At 37.7% G+C, this 25,374-nt stretch overlaps 1 protein-coding gene across 2 annotated transcripts; it reads left to right on the top strand.

Moving 5' to 3' along the window:
• The first annotated feature begins 1,482 nt into the window (after positions 1–1,482).
• On the top strand, positions 1,483–24,936 carry eIF3e (eukaryotic translation initiation factor 3 subunit e). 2 transcript variants are annotated; one of them, XM_089097850.1, is made up of 3 exons: positions 1,483–1,530; positions 18,695–19,861; positions 24,724–24,936. In XM_089097850.1, the coding sequence occupies exons 1-3, from the start codon at positions 1,499–1,501 to the stop codon at positions 24,887–24,889; spliced, it is 1,365 nt and encodes a 454-aa protein (XP_088953976.1). In that variant the 5' UTR covers positions 1,483–1,498; the 3' UTR covers positions 24,890–24,936. The 2 variants fall into 2 exon arrangements, with proteins under 2 accessions (XP_088953976.1, XP_088953977.1); XM_089097851.1 differs by lacking the exon at positions 1,483–1,530 and adding an exon at positions 6,683–6,706.
• The last annotated feature ends 438 nt before the right edge of the window (positions 24,937–25,374 follow it).

Consider the following 25,374-nt stretch of genomic DNA (forward strand, 5'->3'; position numbering starts at 1 on the left):
AAAATAGAATAAATAAACTAAATTAATTAATTAGATTCAAATAGACTAAAAAAAAAAAGATAATAAAATAAAATAAAAACATAAATAAAAATAACTTCTATGAAGCCAAAGAATTTTTAAATTTTTTTTAAACAAACCGAATGAGTGGCACCCTCGAGGTGAATTAGGCAACTTATTCCAAACAATATGACACGCCATTAGAAAAATTAAAATCTGACCTTTTACAAGGAGTAAATGGAACTTGAACATGATTTGTCATATTACGAAGATTATAATTGTTTTGATCAGAGTGATAAGATAGCGGAACACTTAGGGGCCGGGGGAGGTCACCATGAAGCTGAGCAAAAGTAAAACATGCAAATGAAATAATGTATAGTGACTCAAGATCAAGTAATGGTATAACCAATGAACGATTAGTTTCCTGAATGAGGTTTCTAGCTTTATTGTAAACCTTAGAAAGTGGTTTTAACAGTGAAGGAAAATTTGACATCCACGCAATTGAACAGTAAGAAACAAAAGATTGGAACAAGCAGTGAAAAAGGATTTCCAAAATTGATCCAGGAAAATTATGTCTAAGTTTCCTTAAAATACCGAGACTCCTTCATATCTTCATTTTAATAAAATCAATGTGACGTTTGAAAGATAGGTTTTCATCAACAAGAATACCCAAAAAACGGGCTGGGCAACAAGTGACTCGCCACTGGACATAAAGTGCGGGGATACCGCAGTAGAGCAGGTGGTTGAGTTTGAATACCTTAGAAATACAGTTGAACGAACGGGATCTAGCGAAAAAGAGGTACAGTCGAGGATTGGACAAGCCAGTGGAGCTTTTAATCGACTAAACCTAGTTTGGCGATCGAAAAAGTACTCCACCACACTGAAACTAAGGCTTTTAAACAGTAACGTCCTGTTGGCCCTCCTGTATAGTAGCGAGTTCTGGAAACTTAACCAACAACAGAAAAAGAGGATTCTTGCATTCGAGAACAACTGTCTTCGAAGAATACTAAACATCGACTGGAGAGCACATGTAAACAAACCAGTCAGCTCGATCTATGTCGTGCTAGCCCCTGGTAACAGATGTCATCCACCAAAGAAGATGGCGTTACTTGGGGCATGTTATCCGTATGACGGAGGATAAACTTCCTAAAACTGTACTGGAATGGCAGCCGCAGGAATCCCGTAGAAGAGGACGGCCGAAAAATACACTTCGTTGCATCTACCAGCGGGACCTCAAACACATCAATACGACGGTCCAGCCCCAGTGGGAAGATTATATGGGCAGCATCACATATGAGGGATGATTGGTGGATCTCCCTGGATGCCCTGTGTGCCTCTGGTGGCACAGGAGGATCTAAGGTCTAACGTAAGGAAACCCTGTATATTGGCCAATTTTCTAGAGGGACACTAAAAGTGTCCATTTTCGGCTGCTTTGGACACTTTTGTCACTAAATGTTTTGGCAACCCTGCTTTAAAGAAGAAGCGAAAACATAACCGCAAAATGCCTGGTGAAATTAATGAAGAGGGAATGAGGTATGGTCTAATTTGCAACATTTTTGTTATTTTCCAATATGATTCTTAGAACTTAGCAAATAATTATGGTAAGTGTATACCAGATTCCATTATCAATATAAAAGTAAGGTAAACACATTACTTGATTTCCTAATTTGCCAGCTAAAAGATGAATATACTTTTTGATTTGGCTTTCAAATGCTCATTACAAATGTGTCAATTGCTACTATCATGAATGCTAAGAGTAGCCTAGCTCTAGGCTACATGAAATAATAATTGGAGGTAAATATGCAGTTTGCAATATAATTTAGCTAGGATGAAAATGAATAGGCTAGGCTATGTCATTGGATGCCAGTTTGGTAAAATTCCACTTTAGCTACTTTTGGCTATCTTGGAAAGGGGTTAGGCTAGGAAAAATTAAACTTTCAGAGATGGGACTATATGCTAAAGTATGTCCTGGGAAGGTAGGCCTATTTTACCTTAAATTAGCCAACCTTAAATCAGACTTACTAGGAATAGGATGAATCCTGTGTCTGCCAGCTTCAGTGATGATAGTTAATCATCATCATCTGTGGCATCCCAAATGGTGCACCACAGTTTGTTAAGCCACTTGCTATCCACTGATGACTTGAACACATCCACACTGGTAGAGGTTACTGTTTTTTCACTAAGGGAGTTTCACAAGCTGACAACTCTATTTGAGAAGAACTTGCTCCTTAGTCTGGTGTTGGCTTGTTTCTGGAAAAGCTTCTGAGAATTACCACGAGTTCTATTTGAATTGTCCGGTTGGAAAAGGCCAGGAATGGTATCTTCAGCATTTAGAAGCTTGTATGCTGTTATCACATTGCCTTGTTTGCAACAATATGTTAGAGATGGTATTCTAAGCTTATGGAGATGTAAGTCTCTGTAAGCTTGAAGTTTTGAATTTGAAGTAACTACCTCTACTCCTTCTTTCTCTAGAGGGTCCTGACCTTTGATAACCTTTAAAAATCTGTGTGATATAAAATGAAACCTTACAAAATAGATCTTCTGCTTAAATGAAATACAATAAAATTGTTTTCAGCTTCACAACTTTGCTCCATCCCTATTATAAGGTTTTAAAGATATGCAAATATATTTCCTAAATTTGAAAAAAACAAAAACATTGACATGGCTTAAAATTCTACTCAAATAACAATAATTGCATTTTCAGAACTAAAGCCAGAGAAAAAGAAACTTATAACAGAAAATTAAGGTAAAATGTTGTTTTGTCAAAATGTCAAACGGTAGGCTATAGACCTGTCATGTAGACAAATTTTAGGACCATCTAGAGAGAGGAGTGGAGATAGTGGAGCTTGTTCATACATTCACAATCAAAATGATTAAAGCCTTGGCATTTATAGTGCTGCTTGGGTCAGTTCAGTGGAGTTGACACCTGGAGAAGCAAATAATCAATTTTGCTGCCATGGTTTAGAGTGATATCAAGATTTAGTTGAGACTTAAAGGACAACTGCACAACTGAACTACCTCCAAAGCACCTTGCTTGCACAACAGAGTTAACAAGACCTACAATAGTTGATTCATCAAAGCCCTTGTCAATCCATATAATTCCTAGATGTTCCTTCTTTTGCAATCTTAGCACTGATGCATGAACTGGGTGGTAGTGCTCTTACCATTGATGAGGCAGAATCATTATCTTTCATAAACACCAGTAGCCTATCTCTCTGTTGCTCAACATGATCAACTTTGTCTAAGCATCCTAAATTTGAAATAAAGTCATTCTGTTTAGTGGGGTTGGAAGACTGCATACTAGCAGGTAAATTACTAAAAATAACAAGAAGTGTAGCATTTTATGGCTCAGAAAGGAATGGCCACAAATGGTTTTGTTCATCCATATCTGTACTAACAGACTCTTGTTTTTCAATGAGGAAATTTAACATTTGAACACAGTCATTTAATCTTGATGCCACAATAGTATTTGGTTTGCTTGGGAAAACTGGAACATCTGACAAGTCCATAATTGGAAATTGTGGAACATGATCATCTTTCAAGATTTGGTCTGATAGCAATTTTAAAAGTTGCCATAAAAGCCACACTTGGATGTGAGCTTTGACACCTCTCAAGAATATCTACTTTAAAAATATCCCAACAGATTTCAATAGTCTCTTTAAATGCATCTTTTCCTAAAAATTTTGCTGCTAGTTTAACAACAGCATCCTTATCTGCCTTGTTAATAATTTGTCTCTGTAGAAAATTCAAAAGTGGACAAATATACATTTCCATTTTACAGGGCACAAAGCCTTACTTCCCCATAATTTAAATGATATTCAAAAATCAAAGTCTGTATCTGATCAAGCTGTTGGTAAGTTATAATATTTTGTTATCAGAAAATTTTAATATTTTGTAATTTTCTTACTTTCAACAATTTTGCAAATTGTGTGATCCAATTAAATACAAAATATAATCCAGCTTACATCCTCACAGTTCAAGGACTGAATGAAAACTATGAAAATGTCTTTGCATATCCTTAAAACCTTATAAATTTGGATTGAGCAAAGTTGTGAAGCTGAAAATGATTTTGTTGTACTTTGTTTAAGCAGAAGATCTGTTTTGTAAGGTCTCACTTTTGTAACACACAAATTTTTAAAGGTTATTAAAGGTCAGGACCCTCTAGAGGGAGAAAGAGTGGAGGTAGGTACTTCAAAATACCTTTCCAAGACATACTTTAGCCTGTAGACCTATCCCTGAAAGTTTCAGTTTCCTAGCCTAACCCCTTTCCAAGATAGCCAAAAAATTTTTATTTTTATCCTAGATTTGTACAAGAAAAATCTAGAAAACAAGATTGTTGTCAGTTGTTGTTTATTGATCAATTTTTTTTTTGAAAATTAATCATGTCTCTTTAGGGATGGTTGTAGGTTTATGTACCTTGAGGAAGCACCAAAATTTTTAGAAATAATGATGCTAGTGTTGATTTCTTTTATTTGTTCTTTAAGTTCATATTCATTTATGGCTGTGTTGCAATAGGTAACACAGAAGAGCTATTAATAATGCTTAATTTCACAATTCAAAAGTTGGGCATTGACAAACTGTAGGGTTAAATTTGTCAGGAACTGTCTGAATTTGACCTGTCTCAGAGTTTACTTTTTAATCTCTTGTAATAGACAAAGCCATGGTTTTTTGTTGCTGAAAATACATATACTTTTGCTTTAAGTCAAGTACTGAATTACCAGGATATTTTTAATAATTTATTTGCTGAAATACCTAAAACCTTACCACTATTATCCTACAACTATACTTCATAAATAATAGTACAAATTCTGTTGACACACTCCCCATAAGAAATATTTTGCATTTCCTGTAGAAGTCTAAAATTTCTGTCTAACTAATTTAAAACAACAACCTTGGAAACTTTTCTGATTTTCCAATTTAAGGCTGTTTTTTTCCAATATAATAATTGCTGTACTGAACAATTTTATTTAAGCTTTTTATGAACCTTTAAAGATGATTATTTTTTTATTTATTTACAACTATAAAAATGTTTAAATATTGATTTCAAACTTAGGCTACTATTTGATTATAAATAAAACATACTAGTCTTATTTGTTTTTTATATACTGCCATCACTTGCTATTTAGCTATTTTAACATATTAGTAAATGAATGTAAACTTAAAGAACAAATATACCTGTTAAAATAAATGCTAGCATCATAAGTCTATAAAAATTGTGATGCAGCCTCTGTAATGCTTGTCTATTAGAATGGTTTATTGACCCATGCTACCTACAAAATTAGTTAAATAAATATATTGCAAACCAAACCATAAGAATGTTGCATCTTCCTTCTTGTCACTAAAAAACTAACAGAAGTCTTTCTTACTCTCATTTCTCCTCTAGATTTTTTTTTTTTTGAAACCACTTATATATCCTCTAGGCTACAGGTTCAGGTTTAGGGGTTTTCTTATAAGTAGGCCATATTTTGTGCAGGCTTTTGTTGGGGTCTCACCACCTTCTTGAGACAGTATTGCAGGGGTAATCTGGCAGGGGCTATGAATTTGATTCCTATCCTGGATTGGCAATCGGGACATCAAATGGTCCACCTGCAATGGAGAGGGTGGCAACTTGGCAGCCATATCTGGCAGTATGGCATCATCAAGTCCTTTGCAGACCAAACTTTTGCCTTTTGGGCTTTGATGTGGGCAAGCTGATAGGTGTTCTTGGTTCCTCTGCAGAATTGTATCTTCATTTGTCTGCCCTTGGTACAATCGTGGCTGTTAGGCATGAGTAAGCACAATGGCCTGTTTCCACTGTCTGTCTGGCTTTTTCTGAATGTGGATTGCATCGCTGGCGTTAAGTTGCTTTAAAGCTTTGGCTGATTTGTTGTGTTGAATTATCTGGCATTTATGCATTTCAGTTCTTTGCTATTTAACTGTCCAGTCAGGACAACCTTCTTCTTTAAGTGATGTGTGGTGCATGGTGGGATGGATCTCAGTTGGCAGGACATAAGGAGCTAACCAGGAGATGCAAATCCATTGACTGGTGTATTTTGGTATTCAAGTAGATCTAGGAAGGGGTCTTCTCTGTTTTCCGTTGCCTTGGTCATGTTGTTTATTATAATCTTTACAGCCTTTTTGGCAACTCTGTTGGATTTGGGAAACCCAGGGATGGATGTGCTCAATGATATACCCCAGGAATTGGCAAAGCTGGCTTGTGGGTTTCACATTGGGCTTTGGATAATGAGGTCACAGTACTTCTTTGGAATGATATTGACCTGGATCCCCTTGTTGATTTTGAACTGGACAGGGAACTGATTGCTCATGATCAAGGGTATCACTGCTTTGTCTTTGTTTTTGCTTTATTCAGTGTAGTACAGGTAAACAGTTTCATCACCATGGTCAGGTTCAGCAGTTTCTTCTTCCACTGTGTTTACTATCTTGCTTTGACAAACTTGTGCAAAATGGTTGAGCTTTTTACATATGGAGCATGGCTTGCCCTTTGCTGGGTAGACATGGGATAAGTTCTGTAACAAAAGTAGCATGGTCTGCTCTTTGAACTGCTTGCTTCCTGTTTATTTTGACTGTTGTTCTGGCTTGGGTAATGTGTTATGGCATTGATCTTTTGTTTTATAGGAATGGACTTAGTCCCATGGAATGTTTTCTGGAACAGGTATTGTGCAAAAACTGTGTTCTTCCGTGGTGATGCATATGCCTTAAATTGCTCAAGGTACCATTCAATTTTTTTTTGTTCCTCATCTGCAATGGTGAAGGTGTTAAAATTTTTGCGTCCTTTTGATCCAGCCCAAATATGTAGGTAGGCACAGAGAGCTTTCTCTGGTTTGCCTGCCAGTGGTTCTGCAAACATCAGTTGGGCATACTCTTGGAAATGGTTCCATTCTTCTACTAGGGAGCTGGCTTTCCAGTTGATGGATGGCTGTAGGACATCCATAAGATCCCACTTCTGACACCATGTAATGCTTGTCTTTTAGAATGGTTTATTGTCCCAAGCTACCTACAAAATAAATGAAATAAATATGTTGCACACCACACCATAAGAATTCTGAGGCCTCCAGCCCCATAACTGTACAACCATCACAAAGAAACATGATTAATTTTCAACTAAACTTGATTGATGAATGACAACTGACCATGCTGTTGTTTTCTAGATTTTCTTCTGTTTGTATTCAATTATACTAGTATTGTAAAATTCAGCATTATTTTTAGTCAAAAGCAAAGTTTTTAACTGCAAAATTTGATGCTATTGTTAATCATTGGTAAAGTTTTGATGGCAAAAAATGCACACTAAAATTGAAAAAAAAACAAAAACAGAAAAATGGTTTATATTAGAGCATGTATTACTTTTGAACAACTTATCTGTAAACTAATGGTATGTTTTTAATCATTTTCCAAAACCTTTACTTGTGTTGACAGCTTCTTTGTGTGGTTACAAAAATAAGCAACTTTGGGGTCCCTTTAAGGGCTCAAGATGCAACTTGCCCCAGAAGCAATTATTGAACTTGAAAGAGCATAAAAAAGGTATTTTTTAAACTGCATATCTACTGAATTGGAGGGTAATCAGCCTTATTCTCAAGCCCATGATTTTCAAAATATTGCCAATCAAAATTTTGCAATGTACATTTTGTTCAGCATAGTTGAACAGTCTTGTAACTCTGTCTCTAGGGATATTGGGTATGTCAACCCCCTAAAGTTATGCAATTTCCCCATTATTGTTTAAAAGTAAATCAAAAGGCACTATGTGTAGGCTGGTTGCCAGTAAGAGATCTCAGCAATTTGCCTAGAATAACAGAGGCTATTAAGTTGATACTTTCAGGGCTACTACTTTTACTACTTCTGCTTTTACAATTCAACTAAACCAATAGAGTGTAAGTGCAACATTATAATGTCTACTGATGAAATTTTTACCAGTTCTCTTAGGAACTTGGACAACTATTATTGAAGAAAGTGAATATATTGAAATGTACAAGAATTTCTAAACTCAGGGGCGAATCTCCCGCATTTTTATTGGGAGGGAGGGCAAGAGGGGTCCATATCTCAATAGTCAACGGGCATGAGATGTATAATATTTTTTCTCCACATTATTGGGGGCAGCTGCCCCCCCAGCCACCCCCAAACGACGCCCCTGTCTAAACTGGGACCTGACACTACAAAGGTCAAGCCTTAGAAAAAGAGAATTCTGATGAAGCTAAGAAAAAAAAGGCAGAAACTCAAACTTGAATAAAAAGAAATTGAACTGTACCAAAGGCCACAATTTGTAGGCTACAAGAATTTCAACGAAAGTGAGGCTTAAAAAGAAGGTTTACATTCAAGCCAGAATAAAATTGAGCCCATGGGTGAGAACAAAGGGAGCCAGGATCAAGAAGTATCTTCAGATAATTGGTTGTAGCATGGCACAAAGCTGATCCCAAGGAAATAGCTTTCTGCTAGTGATGGACAGGATGAGAGTAGCAGCACGTCAAATTCGAAAAAACGAAGAAGAAATGTTTCAGCAAAAACGCTGCAAAATTCTGTCCAAGGCTCATCATCAAATAGTTGGCGGAGGCATGATTTAAACTCTAGCTCAGAAAAATCCTCCTTCTAGTGGTATAAAAGGTGCTGGAGCTAACACTTCAGATCACAGTAGACAGAATATACCAGTAAGCTTATCGCAGATCATTTCTGGTCTTCATGAACAAAAAGCTCCTCCCACTTATTTCTGCCTGTCTGCATTAGCTTGTTTCTGCATTAGCTTTATTTCCGTTTGTTTCAATGCACTTTGATGGAAACAGACGGAAACAGACTAACCTGCATTCCCGCTAATCTGACTTCGCCTATGTTTATATCTGCTAAAACGTTCTCCGGAGCACTCGCACCCTGGTCCGGGTTTTTATAATGGGCGAGATAGAGAATGATCATACTGCTAATTATATAAACTGTGCTTCAGATGCAGAGAACCATGTAAAAACAGATGCTGTCACAGAAGAAGACAGTTTAGTGGATAAATCAATTGTCGACAACCAAGATGAAGTTGCAGTTATCAATGTGTATGTGCCACCATGCAGAAAAGATGCAAACTACAAAAAAGAAGAGCCATATTTTGGTCCTAGAGTTATTATAATTAGGCAGCCAAGAGGGCCAGATGGAACCAACGGTTTTAAAAATGAGTATTTTCAAAAATTCAACAAAAGAAATGATTGCATTGATGACAGGAGCATGTCTCCAGAGCAAAATTCTATTGGATGAATTAGTTCAAATAAAATTTTCTGTTCTCTTATTTCTGTTAAAGTGTGTTTAATAAATGTATAAAAAACTCAAATGTTGTTACTTATGCTAATAAAGATAGGAAGAAACATTGAGACTCATAAGAGTTAGAAGGTCAGATGTCAGTTACCTGAAAAAAAAAACAAGCTTCTCGGTTAAACTAATTTCTATTCTTTGGTGCCTAGGCTGGGCCCCTTAGAAGTGGCCACAATTCCAAATTGCTCCTAAGATATTGCTGAATGAAAGATCTTAGGCCAAACTGGCCAGCCATGACCAAAAAACTAACAAAGAGAGAAAAAACTCAATGAAGAAAACAACAAACAACAACTGAAATTTTTCCTCTTTTCTCTCTACTGGCCTCAGTCTCATTTGCGTTTTTTTTTTTCATTGATTTTTTTCTCTCTTTGTTATTTTTAGAGATTTCTGTTATGCCCTTTTGACAATCTGCATACATATGATGTGTTATGATTAAGTTTACTTCCCTCCCCCCAACAAAAAAATATATTGAAAATTTCACCTTCATACCTTTAGGCATGGCTGTAATTGTAGCTGTAATAGTTTAATAGTATCTGTTGGTCAGTTGAACATCCCTCTCATCAAGTCCTTGAAGTTTTAACTTAATACAGTGAGCCATTGCTTTGATATTTCTGATATGTCACTGATAATCTGTTTGTTCATATACTTCTTGGAATTTTCATCTCAATGCTCTAAGCCCTACTAGTAGTTGCAGTAGAAAAAGTAGTTGAACTAGTATTAGGAATAGTGTGCACATCTTGCCTTTTAGTTAGATCATCTTCCCTTTTAAATATTCTCTGAAAGTTTCAACTTAATACCCAAATCAATTCCTAAGCTACACTCTTTTGACAATGTACATGCATGTAGCGTCTCTTGATTTAGTTCAAATTTCCCTTCATAGTCGTAAATTTTTCTGTTTTGAGGGAACTTTCTGGGGGGGGGGCTTTCCAAGGGAAACTACATGGGGGAATTTACAAGAATCCTTATACAATATTCTTTTATTTGACTTACTTTCTCTTTGACAACTCAATTTTATGTGTGGAGATATACCTTGGAAGTTGGCCAAGGAAAATTTTCAAAGGAGTTGAAATTTTCTCTGGGATTTTTCCGTTGGGGGATTTTCCGCAGGAGAGTTTCTTCATTGGAGAATTTTACGCGGGAAAAACTTTCCATTCAGACATTGGAAGGGGAGAATTTCTGGGATTTTATTTTTTTTTTTGCACATAATGAGGATTTCCGGCATGATTTGAAAAATGATTGGAAATTAAAAGGAAATCAATTCTTTTTTTCAAACGAAAGTAGGCTAAAACGAATTTTCGAGGCAGAATTGTCTGCAAGAATTTGTCTTAGGCGAATTTTTCAGCAGAGATAAAATTTTCTAGGGGAAAGGACATCTTATATGGGAGGAACTTTCTTGGGAGGGTGATTTTCATCGAGAGAAATGCCGGATTTTCCGATATTATTCGATAAACGACCAGAAATCATAGGCAGCGCAATAGCGCTGCCTAAGTAAAGAACAATGTTGGCACAATGTATTTTTTTTCTCCATACCCTGGCACTTCGTATTGAAGGAGTTGTTCTAGAAACTTCGAAAAGGGCTCATTTGATTGGAAATTGGAGTGGCTAGTACCTTTTTCACTATTCAAAAATGAATAGTGGGTAACTAGCCCCCCCCCCCCCCCCCCCAACGCCCATCATTCCCCCAAACACATCCAATAAAAATTTTGAGATAGCCATTTTGTTCAGCGTAGTTGATTTCCAGGTAGAAAATATGTTTTTGGGGATGACACTCCCCCACAACCCTTTGGGACAAGGGTTTTAAGTTATGCCCTGAGGGCATATAAGTACGATGTTGACACAATGTATTATTTATTATTTTATTCCTTTAGAGAAGGGCACCTTTGTATCAAAGAAGTTGTCACAGAAACTTCGAAAAGGGCTCGTTCAATTGGAAATTGGAGTGGCTTGTGGCCTTCTTAATAGTTGAAAGTAATCGGAAGGCAACTAACACCCCTTCCATACCCATCATTTCCCGAAACACATCCAATCAAAATTTTGAGATAACCATTTTGTTCAGTGTTGTTAATTTCCAGATAGATATTATGTTTTTGAGGAGGACAATCCCCGACAGCCTTCAGGGCAAGGGGTGTAAGTTATGCCCTGGGGGCATATAAGGTTTTTATAGAAGGCGTTGTTGTAGAAACTTCAAAAAAGGCTCATTCGATTGGAAATTCAAAGGGCTAGTGCTCTTTTTAATAGTCGAAAGTGATTGGCGGACAAATAACCTCACTCTCACGCCCACCTTTTCCCCAAACACATCCAATCAAAATTTTGAGATAGCCATTTTGTTCAGCATAGTTGATTTCCAGATAGAAAATATGTTTTTGAGAAGGATACTCCCCCACAACCCTCGGGGCATGGGTTTTAAGTTATGCCCCGAGGGCTTATAAGATGTTGGCACAATTTATTATTTATTATTTTTTTCCTTTAGACCAGGGCACTTAGTATCAAATAAATTGCTGTAGAAACTTTGAAAAGGGCTCATTCAATTTGAAATTGGAGTGGCTTGTCCCCTTTTTAATACTTAAAAGTAATTTGAAGGCAACTAACACCCCTTCCATGCCTATCATTTCCCAAAACACATCCAATCAAAATTCTGAGATAGCCATTTTGTAAAGAACGATGTTGGCACAATGTTTTTTTTTTTTTTTTTTTCATACCAGGGCACTTCGTATTGAAGGAGTTGTCGTAGAAACTTCGAAAAGGGCTCATTTGATTGGAAATCGTAGTGGCTACTACCCTTTTTAATTGTCGAAAGGGATTGGAGGGCAACTAGCCCCCCCCCCCCCCACACACACCCATCATTCCCCCAAACACACTCAATCAAAATTTTGAGATAACCATTTTGTTCGGCATATTTGATTTCCAGATAGAAAATACATTTTTGAGGAGGACACTCCCCCACAACCCTCAGGGCAAGGGTTTTAAGTTATGCCCTGGGGGCATATAGGAACGATGTTGGCACAATGTATTAGGTTTTTTTTCCTTTAGAGCAGGGCACTTCGTATCAAAGAAGTTGTCGTAGAAACTTCGAAAAGGGCTCATTCATTTGGAAATTGGAGTGGCTTGTACCCTTTTTATAGGTCGAAATTGATTGGAAGGCGACTAACATCCCTTCCACTCCCACCATTTCCCAAATTACATCCAATCAAAATTTTGAGATAGTCACTTTGTTCAGCATAGTTGATTTCCAGATAGATATTATGTCTTTGAGGAGGACACAGCCCTCAGGGTAAGTGTTGTAAGTTATGCCCTGGGGGCATATAAGGATTTTATAGAAGGCGTTGTCAGGGTACTTCATATCGCAGAAGTTGTCATAGAAACTTCAAAAAAGGCTCATTCGATTTGAAATTCAAAGGGCTAGTGCACTTTTTAATAGTCGAAAGTGATTGGAGGGCAGCTAACCCCCCTCTCAAGGGGGGAATATAAGGTTTTTATAGAACGTGTTGTCATAGAAACTTCAAAAAGGGCTCATTCGATTCGAGATTGAAATGGCTAGTGCCCTTTTTAATAGTCAAAAGTGACGGGCAGGCAACTAACACCCCTTCCACGCCCACCATTTCCCCAAACACATCCAATAAAAATTTCGAGATAGCCAATTCGTCCCACGATGTTCAAAATTCAGGAAATTATACCTTTGAGCAGGACACTTCTCCCAAATCTTCGGGGAAAGGGTTATAAGTTATGCCCTATGGGCATAGATAGATTTTTTTCAAGATTCAACAAATTTACTAAAAATGATTCATGCCAGCTTGATGACCGGTTACAAATACGACCAGGCACATTTGCTTGAAAAACGCAACCAGTACACATTTACTAAATTGTAAAACTAACCAAATCATCACTGAAATAAACACAAATAAAGAACAATAAAAAAAAAGAGATAATAATAATAATTAGTGACTAATAAATTATGAGAAAAAAATAATAAAAATAAAAACATAATATAATAAAACGAATATATTAATAACAGAACAAAAAAACAAAATTACTTAATTTGTCCTCTCTCATCTTCCAGCCCCACACTCACCAACAGCCCACAAGGAGATGCTTCTTTAACCGGTTTTTAAATTGTGGGACACTTTCCACTTCCCAAATTCAGTCTGGAAAAGTATTCCAGACCACCGGACCCGAGTGCCTTGCCACATGGCTAGAACGAACCGTAATTCTTGGCTCACTTACCAGGTCTCCAGCATTTCTCGTAGCATATCCATGATTAAATGAGTTAAAACGAAAAAAATTACTAAAAACAACCGGGGCTAAACCATACAAACCGTTAAACAAAGAAATATATTTCTGAAAATCTATGTTTTTACAAACATTAAAAACCATACTTTTCCAAAAAATGCCTAAAACTCCTGTATCATACTTACCAATTAATCTCACTGTTTTATTTTGCTGAATCTGCACTCGTTTAAAATTGCACGTAAAATTACTAGCCCAAATCATGCATCCATAATTTATATACGGCGCAGTCAAAGAATGGTATAAAAGAACTAAAATAAGAGGAGGTAAAAAATGTTGAAAACGTCTTAAATCCCAAGGCCACGCTACCTTACACGCAACCACATCACCGTGTCTTCTTCAGCTGAGGTTCTGATGGAGAATGAATCCTAGGTAACACACTTCCTCAGCCCGCTTTAGTACATCACCATTTATTGCTATTTCACTAGTAAGATTTGGGGATACACCAGTCCGACTAGACAGAATATAGTTACTCTTTGCCGCGTTAATGCTAAGTAAGCTAGTGCCTACAAACTCATTCATTCCTTGCAGAGTTCTGTTTGCTTTCTGGATCAATTCTTCAATTCACTGCAACTCCAGGAGCTATATCGTTAGTAAAAGAAGCACCCAGAGTATAGGACCTCATAGTGGCGACTTACTCTAAATGTAATAGCGATCCTAACATAGAGCCCTGAGGACCTCCACAAGAAACAGGGGAAAACTTACAGAATTTCTCTCCTAGATTTACCCTAACTCACCTACCATTTAAATATGAACTAAACCAATCCAAACATCTCCCTTTTACACCCAAATCTCTTAATCTATCCAATAAAATACTAAAATCAACGGTATCAAACGCTTTTTTAAAATCTATAAAAATACTAATACAATATTCACCCTTTTCGAAAGCTAAATTAATATTTTCTAAAAGATGTTGTACAGCATGCGAAGTCGAATGGCCCTTCCGGAATCCAAACTGGCCATCATACAATGCATGCAGGCTCTTGAGGTGATTATAAAGTCTTCCATGGATAACTTTTTCATAAACTTTCAAAAACACTGGCAAAATAGAAACAGGCCTCCAGTTTGAGATATCCATTTGAGTGCCCCCTTCGTAGAAAGGTCTTTGCTGTTTTCAATAATTTTGGAAATACTCCCTTCTCCATTGATAAATTTATTAGGTGTACTAGCACAGGAAGAATGTACACCAGAATTGATCGATTAGTCTTCAGGTTAACACCATCTAACCCGGCACTGTTGGATCCGATCGAGCTGACGATCTTTGTTAATTCATATGAATCACAGGGACAAAATTTTATTTCCGATCCCTCGCCCCTCCCATCAGCACACGAGTTGCCACCAACAAGAGCTTGGGAATTTCTAGTTTCCACTTGTATCTTCGTTCCAATGTTAGTAAAATAATCACCAAACTTGTCACACAACTCTTGTATATCCTCTGCAACCATTCCTTTGATTTCAATTCGAGGGTATTGACTTTTCCGAGGCCCGCAGACCAGTTCAATGATAACTTTCTAAGTTCTTTTCAGATCTGCTTTCTTTTCCTCAAAAAGTGGCGAGTAATATTGTTTCTTTTTTTTCTTTTCAGTGAGTTCGCCATATTCCGAAGCTGTTTAAAATGAGCATTATCTTCCTCCTTTGGAGATCTCAGATAATCCTGAAACGCACTGTCACGCTGTTCAATAAGTTAACTAGCTCTTCATCGGCCCATAGTTTTCTTGGCATAGGTTTTTATATAAAGGTTTAAGGTTTATTGAAATCTTTAATATAATTAACATATAAGGTTTTTATTGAAATGTTTGGCGTAGAAACTTGAAAAAGGGCTCATTCGATTTGAAATTAACGCCCACTATTTTCCCAAACACATCCAATCAAAATTTTGAGATATCCATTTTGTTCAACGTAGTTGAAAGTTCTGGAAATTAGGTCTTTTAGGATGATAACCCCCTCAGAGCCCTCAGTGCAAGGGTTGTAAGTTATGCCCTGGGGGCATATAAGGTTTATATAGAAAGTTGTTGTAAAAATTTCAAAAAGGGCTCATTTGATTGGAAATTGAAATCGCCCTTTTTAATAGTCGAAAGTGAGTGGAGAGTAATTAACCTCCCTCTTACGCCCACCATTTTCCCAAAAATAGTCAATCAAAGTTTAGAGATAGCCATTTTCTTCGACGTACTTGGAAGTTCTGGAAATTATGTATTTAAGGATGGCCAACCCCTCAGAGCCCCAAGGGCAAAGGTTTTAAGTTCTGCCCTGGGGGCATATAAGGTTTTTATAGATAGAGTAGTCGTAAAATTTCAAAAGGGGCTCATTCAATTGGAAATTATGAGGACTAGTGCCCTTTTTAATAGTTGAAAGTGATTGGAGGGTAACTAACCCCCTCTCACGCCCACCATTCCTCCAAACACATTCAATCAAAATTTTTGGAGAACGATTTTGTTCAACGTAGTAGAAAGTTCTGGAAATTAGATCTTTGAGAATGACACCCACCCCCCAGCACTCAGGGCAAGGGTTGTAAGTTACGCCCTGGGAGTATATAAGATTCTTATTGAAAATTTTGTTGTAGAAATTTAAAAAGGGCTCATTTGATTGGAAATTGAAAGGGCTAGTGCCATTTTTAATTGTTGAAAGTGATTGGAGAGCGACTGCCGCCCCTCTCACGCCCACTATTTCCCCAAACACATCCAATCAAAATTTTGAGATAGCCATTTCGTTTAACGTAGTTGAAAGTTCTGGAAATTAGGTCTTAGAGGATGACAACCACCCGAAGAGCCCTTAGGGTAAGGGTTCTAATTTATGCCCTGGAAGCATATAAGGTGTTTCTAGAAAGCATTGTCCTTTCAAAAAGGGCTCATTCAATTGGAAGTCAGAAGGCCTTGTGCCCTTTTTAATAGTCGAAAGTGATTGGAAGGCTTGACATTTTTGTAGTAAAGATCGATGTGGCTATAATGTATTTTGTTGTTCTTTTGTATAGACCAGGGCACTTCGTAGCGAAGGAGTTGTCATGGGAACTTCGAAAAGGGCTCATTTGATTGAAAACAGAAAGGGCTGATGCCCTTTTTAATAGTAGAAAGTGATTGGAGGGTAATTAATCCCTCACCTACGCCCACTCTTACATTTGCCCATTTTTTTCAAAAAACAAAAATTGCCTTAATATTAATCAAAAATTCATTTTGTTAATGCTAATTCCCAATAAGACATCTCAGCAGTATCCAAAGAACGACTGAGGGTATTATTTTTTAAACTTTCGGGGCTACTTATGCACTTAAAATTTAACCAAATCAAAATAGCCAAAGTGTATCCAAGCTATCAAGGAAAGTAGGCCTAAACAGTTTTCGTTGCAAATGTTGTTAGGTTTTCTATTTCAGGTCAACTAGAGGAGGTTAATAGGTAAATTAAACAGTACTATTTGTGCCTGGGTGTTCAACATGGTGTATGCTATTAAACATTGCAGAAAATTTTTCCTTACCTTACAATTAGTGGGTCGAACTATAGAGCCTTAAAAAAAAGAAAAGATTTAATGTATTATAGTCTTTTTCCCTGGAAACACTATGTCAAAATAAAACGATTAGTAGTTATTTAAAAACACTTTCGACAAAACAAGTTTTTCAAAGAAAAGTAAAGAACTCCATTAAACAAAAATGTCCAAAAATAAAATCAAAGAATCTACCAAGCATGAAACTACCACAAATCATCATCGATAAATAAATGAAACCCAAAACGAACAGAAATTACAATAAATAACCGAGTCAAACTGAAAACAAGCAGCAATTAACATAAGTTGGGCGCAAAACCCCTATGCATTCCCAAGGCCAGAACAAAATTTGCGCTTTACTGAAAACAATATAAATGTTTTTGCTTTTATAACTTTAATAAATCAAATAATATTAACATTTTGATTACTAAATATCAGTATATGTATATTAAACTGAAAATGCACATTCATTTGTATTTTGCAGTAATACGATTATTTATTGTAGTTTCTGTTCGTTTTTGGTTTCATTTATTTATCGATGCTGATTTGTATTCAAAGCATAGTAGAATTTAAGTTTGAGATGGAATGGGATGTCGAGTCCAAAGCATCTTCTGCTGTAGCTTGGTAGAAACGTTGTTTCACTCATCCTCAGCAAATTTTAAACTGTTCCAAGTATTTGTGACGTCTTTCATATGAAAAATCAAACTGTTGAAAAAAAATAACAAGGAAAAATTTGAACACTGTAAAAGTCGAACCCTTGAGATATTCAGATTAGAAATCCGACCCGCTATCTTTTGGGCTAAGCAGGTACGTAAACCCTAATAAAAGGGAAAAATGATAAGAAACACATGTAAATGTGATTTTATTATATGATAAATGTTTCTCAAAAATTAAGGTTCTAAATCCATCATATTGTTTTTTAACTTCGGAAGAATGAATATTGCCAAAATTACAATAAAAAAGGGTATTGTTAAAACAATCTTGACATTTCAATTCACTTCCATAGAAATTCTATTAACACAGTTAAGAACATTTAAGAATAGTAATAACGTGATTACTATTCACTCATCCTTCTAAAGCTCAAAACCAACAGTCAACCTTCAGGTTAAAAGTTGGTTCTGGTGGTTAGGTCCCTTATTTTAGTTAGCAGACGATTTATGAGAAATACGTAAAAGGGCCCGGGAAGGGGAAACAGATTTTCCCATAGTCGTGACCTATCTAGGTAGTTTTTCACACTTGAAAATGTTTTTTTCTGAATTTTTTTTTGGGGGGGGGGGAAATGTAGTGCCTTTTTTGCTAAAAAAAAATATACACATTTATTGCTGTATATGCATATGCAATTATTGCCTGTTTAACCAGATAGACAAATGGCTGGTTAAAAACGGGAGTTACTTATGACTTGACCATGTATTTTAATTTTCTAGTTGTATGCAGCTGAAAATTGTTGTAAATAAAACCTGTTCCATGCTTTTTGTAATAATTGCATTTCAGTCAATCGGAATGATGTTTCGGTTGATAAGTTAGGCAAAAAATATTTCAAGCCCAAGTTTTCCTAGCGATGTCCCTCAAACAGATTCCTGGTAAAAGGAATCCCCCCACCCCCTACATCTTTTCCCGTGTGTAGTTATGTAATTTGTATTTAATCTTATTTTATGTTCTTATTTCTAGCCTGCTTCCAAGCAAGTACGACCTGACTAATGCCATCAGCCCCAATTTGGATCGCCACTTAATTATTCCTTTGTTGGAGTTTTTATCACACAAACAGATTTATAATGAAGATGAGGTGCTTCAAGCCAAATTGGATCTTCTCAACTCTACCAATATGATGGATTTTGCCATGGAAATATTCACCACGTTAAATGGCGAAGAAAGAATACCCGAGGAAATGCAAACTAAAAGAGAAGATTTGCTGAGAAAGCTCCGGGATTTGCAAGAAGAGAGCGAACCAATTTTGCGAGTACTTGGAGACCCAGAAGTTGCACGCCAAATTCAAAACTCACGTGATCCTCGCCTACTTCTAGAAGATTTGACGGAAAAGCACGGACTGCCACGTGATACTCCAGCTATGCTGTATAATTTCGCAAAATTTCAATATGAGTGTGGTCTTTATCAAGGATCATCTGAATATTTATACTATTATAGATTTCTTGTATCACCTGAAGACAAAAATTATCTCAGCTCCATTTGGGGTAAATTAGCTTCTGAAATCTTAATGCAAAACTGGGATGCTGCCCTTGAAGAACTCATCAGACTTAAAGAGTATATCGACAATCTGTCTACATTTCAATCTCCACTGAATGCTCTTCAAGAAAGGACTTGGTTTATTCATTGGTCCCTTTTTGTCTATTTCAATCACCCCAAGGGCCGGGATTTGCTTGTTGAAACATTTTTGCACCAGCCACAGTATTTGAATGCTATCCAGACAACATGCCCTCATATTCTTAGATACCTGACAACTGCCGTAATTATGAATAAATCAAATCGTAGAACCGTACTAAAAGACTTGGTACGCGTTATTCAACAAGAATCATATGCATATAAGGATCCAATCACGGAATTTATTGAACATTTGTATGCCAATTTTGACTTCGATGCAGCACAAAAAAAGCTGAGGGAATGTCGGGAGGTTATTCTTCATGATTTCTTTTTGGTGGCGCTGCTTGATGATTTTATTGAAAATGCAAGGCTCATGATTTTTGAAACTTTTTGCCGAATTCATGAATGTATTAGTATCAAGATGCTTGCTGAGAAATTGAATATGTCTATCAGTGATGCGGAAAAATGGATAGTAAACCTCATCAGAGCAGCAAGACTAGATGCAAAGATTGATTCAAGGTAATACTCCTTTCTCTCGCTCCGCTCAATCTCCCCTCTTTCTCCTCTCAATCTCCCCTCAATTCTTCTCTTTCTCCTCCCCTTCCTCTCTTTCTTCTTTCTCCTTTTCCCTATCTCTCCTTTCTTTTAATCCACCTCTTCCTCCTCCCCCTCTCTCTGTCTCTATAAATATTACATTAGAGATTAAAACTATCTATCTATCTCTGGACTTACTAACCTTATAAATTATTTAATAAAGGGGTTTTACCCTACTTAACAAATTGCTTCTTTTTTTTGTCTTTCAGCAATGACAAAATTCGGAGGTAATTAATGTGAAGGATTTTTTTTTTAATTTAAGGGTTTAAGTTATAATAATTTAACTCCTTATATCAAATCTTTTCGCAAAAAAAGTGTTAGTAAGGCTATCTATATTGAACAGTTAAACGTATAGGACCGGGGGGGGGTTTCTTTTTAACACTAATACTTTAACTCTTATTGTATTTTTATTTCAAAGCAGTGTTGAAATCCACCAATAACTTCGTGACTAAAAGTCATAAGTAATGAATTGAGAATGTCCTAGAGTCTTATTTACACACTTTTGAAAATGTTTGACTAAACGCTAGGCATACCAAACTCGTTTGTTACCAAGGAACTCGCTATCTGTACAAAACAAGTTTATTTATGACTAAGAAAAAATGAAGTATACATCATGAAATTCATTACCCACACATGTGGGTAACATCCTTCAGATATGGGGGATACCCTCGAATATTAAATAAGAGGGCGCGGACCAAGGGGGGACCCAGTCTCTGGGTGTCTTAAATAGCCGGTGCACCCTTGTCTGGGGGATATAAATACGGACAGAGGAGGAGGTGAGCCCCCTCTGATAGCGATCTTGCTGGGCCCACCGGCGCGTGGATATGTCCCGAAGACGTTAAACTCACCCCCAGTAATGGGATAAATTGCTTGGTGACGCCGTGATGCCAAGTGGGATGATCCTCCCAGCGAGGACAACTGCGAAGAGCGGAAGACACACTGGAGGGTGTCAACGGTCCCGGCTAGAAGCAGAGAGGATTGGCTTGCCGTTGCTTCAAAAGCTAGCCAAGAAACTTTTCCTCTTTATGAATTATGACTAGGCAATCAATGAGAACACGAAATAGGGCTACCGCGTCCGGGGAAACCGACGGACAAGCTACCGCGTCCGGGGAAACCGACAGACAAGCTACAGCATCCGGGGCAACCGATGTACTGACAGCCAACAGCGTTGGAAACGAATCAATGCAACGTTTGACAAGTCCATCACAAACGGATGCTAGACCGGTTGTATCTACAAAAATCACCACCAGAATCGGCACGTTAAATCTTCGGACACTTTCGAAACCAGGAAAGAAAGACATGCTCCTCCGTAAAGCAAACCGCTACAATTGGGACATCATCGGCCTCTCAGAGACTCATCTACCAGGTATCAGCGAAGAACAGATAGGAGACGCAACCCTCCTGCTTTCTGGAAGACAAGACGGAACACACAGACAAGGAGTCGGCTTTTTGCTGACAAAAACAGCAAGGAAATCTCTTCTATCAGTGGTGTCTGTCTCGGAGAGATTAATGATGATCCGACTCAAAAGCAAGTTCAAAAACCTCTCCGTGGTACAGGTCTATGCTCCGGATTCATCAAGGTCGGACGAAGAGTCAGAAGATTTCTACTCTCAGCTCCAGAGCCTTGTCGACACCATTCCGAAGAAAGACATCGTGTTAGTCCTCGGGGACTTCAATGCCATCGTGGGGAGTGACAATAGTGGAAACGAAGATGTCATGGGCAAGTTCGGGATCGGACAGATCAACGGCAGAGGAGAACGACTCACTGAATTCTGCCGAGATAACGAGCTTTTTATCACAAACACAATGTTCAAGCACAGACGAAAGAGTAAAGTCACGTGGTGGTCCCCCGATGGAAGGACTGCCAACATGATAGATTATATACTGGTATCCAGCCGATGGAAATCTTCATTCACAGACACAGTGACGCTAGGAGTCGGGGACTTTGATAGTGATCACAATCTCCCCATGTCATCGCTTCGCCTAAGATTAAAGGCTGTTGTCAAGCCGAAACAAAAAGTTCCAAGATTCCGGATAGAAGCCCTTAAAGACCTTAAAACGAGACAAGAGTACATAATGCAGCTCAACGAACGACTGTCAAAGACCTTGCAAGAAAAACCTGATCTGCTGAGTCCAGCCGACATCGATCTACTTGTTTCACAAAGCAGCCTGGCCGTATGTGAGACAGCTGAGCTCCTCCTTGGCTGTAAATCTGCAGAAGACAAGCCATGGATTACCCAGGAGATTATTGATATGTGTACCGAGAAGCGAACTCTCCAAAACAAGCAAGATCGAGAAAGCAAGGATAGATTCAAAAACCTTAAACGTCAAATTGAGAAGAAAACCCGCCAAGCACTAAAAGACATGATTACTGAAAAATGTCGGCAGTGTGAGGAGGACTCCCGTAGGGGTAACTCACACCTCATGTTCAAACGTGCTAGAGAGCTGACAAACCGCAAAGAAGCGAAGTGCCTCGATCTCTTAGATAAAAATGGACACAAAATCACTACTTGTGCCGGAATCCGAGATCGCTGAAAAGAACACTTCCAGGAAAAGCTTAATCTCACAGTAAACCCAGATCCTGAAGTGCTTCGAAAGTTCCCAGCACACAGAGATGAGGAACCACCCCCACCACCCTTAAGGTCAGAAGTAGAAGCCGCACTCAAATCCCTCAAGTCAAATAAGGCACCCGGAAGAGACGGTATACAGGCAGAACTGCTAGAAGTGGAATCTGATATCGTCGTTGATCTGTACCACAAAATAGTAACAGCTGTATGGGAAATAAAATACTTCCCCGAGTCTTGGTCAAAATCTGTCATAGTGCCCCTGCACAAGAAAGGATCTAAAAGTAACTGCGAAAACTACAGACCCAAATCGCTTACTTGCCAACCAGCTAAAATCCTTACGAAAATTCTTCGGATCAGAAACCTGACAAGACACGTAATCCCTGAATATCAAGCTGGCTTCCGTCAAAACCGATCCACCATAGACCAAATTTTTGTGATCAGACAGATTATGGAAAGATACCTGGAATTCGGGAAAGAGCTATACCAGCTATTTATCGATTTCAAACAAGCTTTCGATCTAATTTGACGAGATGGCCTATGGCACATCCTGGCACACTACGGTATTCCCACTGACATTATTGACATTATCATGAGCATGTACGAGAAGTCGAGAAGCATGGTGCAGACAAGCGAAGGCTTTACTGAAGAATTCTCAACCTCTTCAGGAGTGCTGCAAGGATGCCTACTCTCCCCCACTCTGTTCTGCCTATTCCTGAATGCTGTACTGGCACTGGTGCCCAATGACACGGGAGCCCTCATGAGTGGACACCTCTTTGACTTGCTTGCATACGCCGCTGACATTAATCGCCTAAACGAACAACTAGAGGAACTGCAATCAAGCGCTAACGATATTGATCATGCAGCTAGTTTCTTTGGGATGAAAGTCAATGCTAACAAGACAAAAGCCATGAAGGTAACGTTACATATAAATACAAACCTTAACTCTACAAAAATTCGGATCTAGGAGGACTCGAGTGAGTGTTTTGACAATTTCGTTTATCTAATAAGTCAGCGTACTACCGAGCAATGCTCCTGGAAAGATATTAAACAAAGCCTCATTCTAGCTTCTGTCGGCTGCTAGTCATTACACTCGATCTGGAAAAACAAAAATCTGTCGCTGAAACTAAAAACACGCCTTTTTCGAGATCATGTGGTTCCAGTAGCAACGTACGGAGCAGAGACATGGACCTTGAAAGCAGAAGACAAACGCCGGTTGACGGCCTTTGAAACAAAATACCTGAGGAAGCTTGCTGGCATCCCCTACCTTGACCGAATATCAAACGAACGGCTAATGTTTTCGCTCAACTATTCCCGGACCATCATGCAGACCATCCAGCTTCAATGGTTAGGCCACGTTCAGCGGATGTCCCCAGCCCAACTTCCAAAAACTGCGTTTGAAGGAAGGATTGATGCCTCCCGCCCAAAAGGACGACCTCCAAAGCGCTGGAGGGAAAACTTTCCCAGATATCCTCGGTCAGTACTCCTTCGGACTGCAGCGAACAGGGACCTGTATAAGAAGCTTTGCCATAGTTCAGTCAGAGGAGAAGCCCCGAGTCGGCCAATCCGGCCGGATGGGAGTTAAATGAAAAAAATAAAATGTGCTTAAGGCATCTAATCTGGTAGTTTATGGTACTCAGTATTTATTCATTCGGTTTTCTAAGGCTTGTCAATGAGAGAAAAGGGATGTGACCGAAAATATTCCTTATAGATCTTTGGTGTTTCAGGGAGGTATCCAGGATTTTAGTCTAGGGATAGGGAAGACTATCTTAACTATTAACTCTTCTTAAAGGCGATAAAAACTCTAGCAATGGCTATTTTTATGTAATCCTCATTTTTTAGGGGAATTGGAGGAAATATTAATAATAGAATTAAAGGATAAGGTTCGCTTTTAAAAAATCTATCCCTAGCCAATAGAACCCCGAACTCACAGTTAACACTCAGACTGCAGAGAAACTTGACAAACATGGGAAAAATAAGATCTCTATATTTTCCAAAAAAGAGTTTACAAAGGCTAACAATGGTTTAGTGAAACTATACTATTTTACTAATACAATATAGTATTTTATATAACTGTAAGAATACTGTGAATATATTATGCTATGATATACTATATAAATATAGTATAATGTACTATAGATATAAATATACTATTTAGTGAAGCTATAGTTCAAACTATTCAACGAATGCGTTTTTTTTTTCAAATTATCCTTTCTCTTCTAGATTGGGCCATGTCGTAATGGGAGCACAAGCGTTGTCACCATATCAGCAAATGATAGAAAAAACAAAAAGCTTAGCCCTACGGTCGCAGAAACTTGTCAGTGATATTGAAAGGAAAGCCACTGGAGGAAGGAGTGGAGAAAGTCAGCCTTGGGCACAGGAATTCTAAACTCTTATTATTTCTCTTTTTTTGAAAAAATAAAGGTGACCTGTGAATTTGAAGTTTTTTTTGTAAAATTGGCTATGATAACTTAAAAGGTAACAAGTTATAAATTTTGTAGGGCAAGGAAAAGCTCAAAATCCTCTATTTTCTTATTTTTATTTTATTTGGGTATCTAAAGTTTCATTCTCTAAATATTTCTGCAAGCAATATTCAAAATTTTGAGCTTTGATTATGGATTTATCTATGTTGAATACCCAAAAACTATGTAATAAGACATTAACAATGGACTACAAACGCGATATTTGAATGGGGTAAAAGAAAAAAAAAACAGAAAGCAATACTTAACAACAATTAGAAAAGGTTAAACAATATATCAAGAAATTTAAGGACAAATATACGAAAATAGGGAAGAAGGAAAAGAAAACTTTTAAGAGGACTAAAAAAAAATTCTGGTTATTTCATTAATCTGTAAAAAACGAACCACAGTGATG

The sequence above is a fragment of the Artemia sp. Qi Xiang Cuo genome, chromosome 12 (genome assembly GCF_049724085.1).
Source record: "Artemia sp. Qi Xiang Cuo chromosome 12, ASM4972408v1, whole genome shotgun sequence".
Taxonomy (NCBI): Eukaryota; Metazoa; Arthropoda; class Branchiopoda; order Anostraca; family Artemiidae; genus Artemia; species Artemia sp. Qi Xiang Cuo.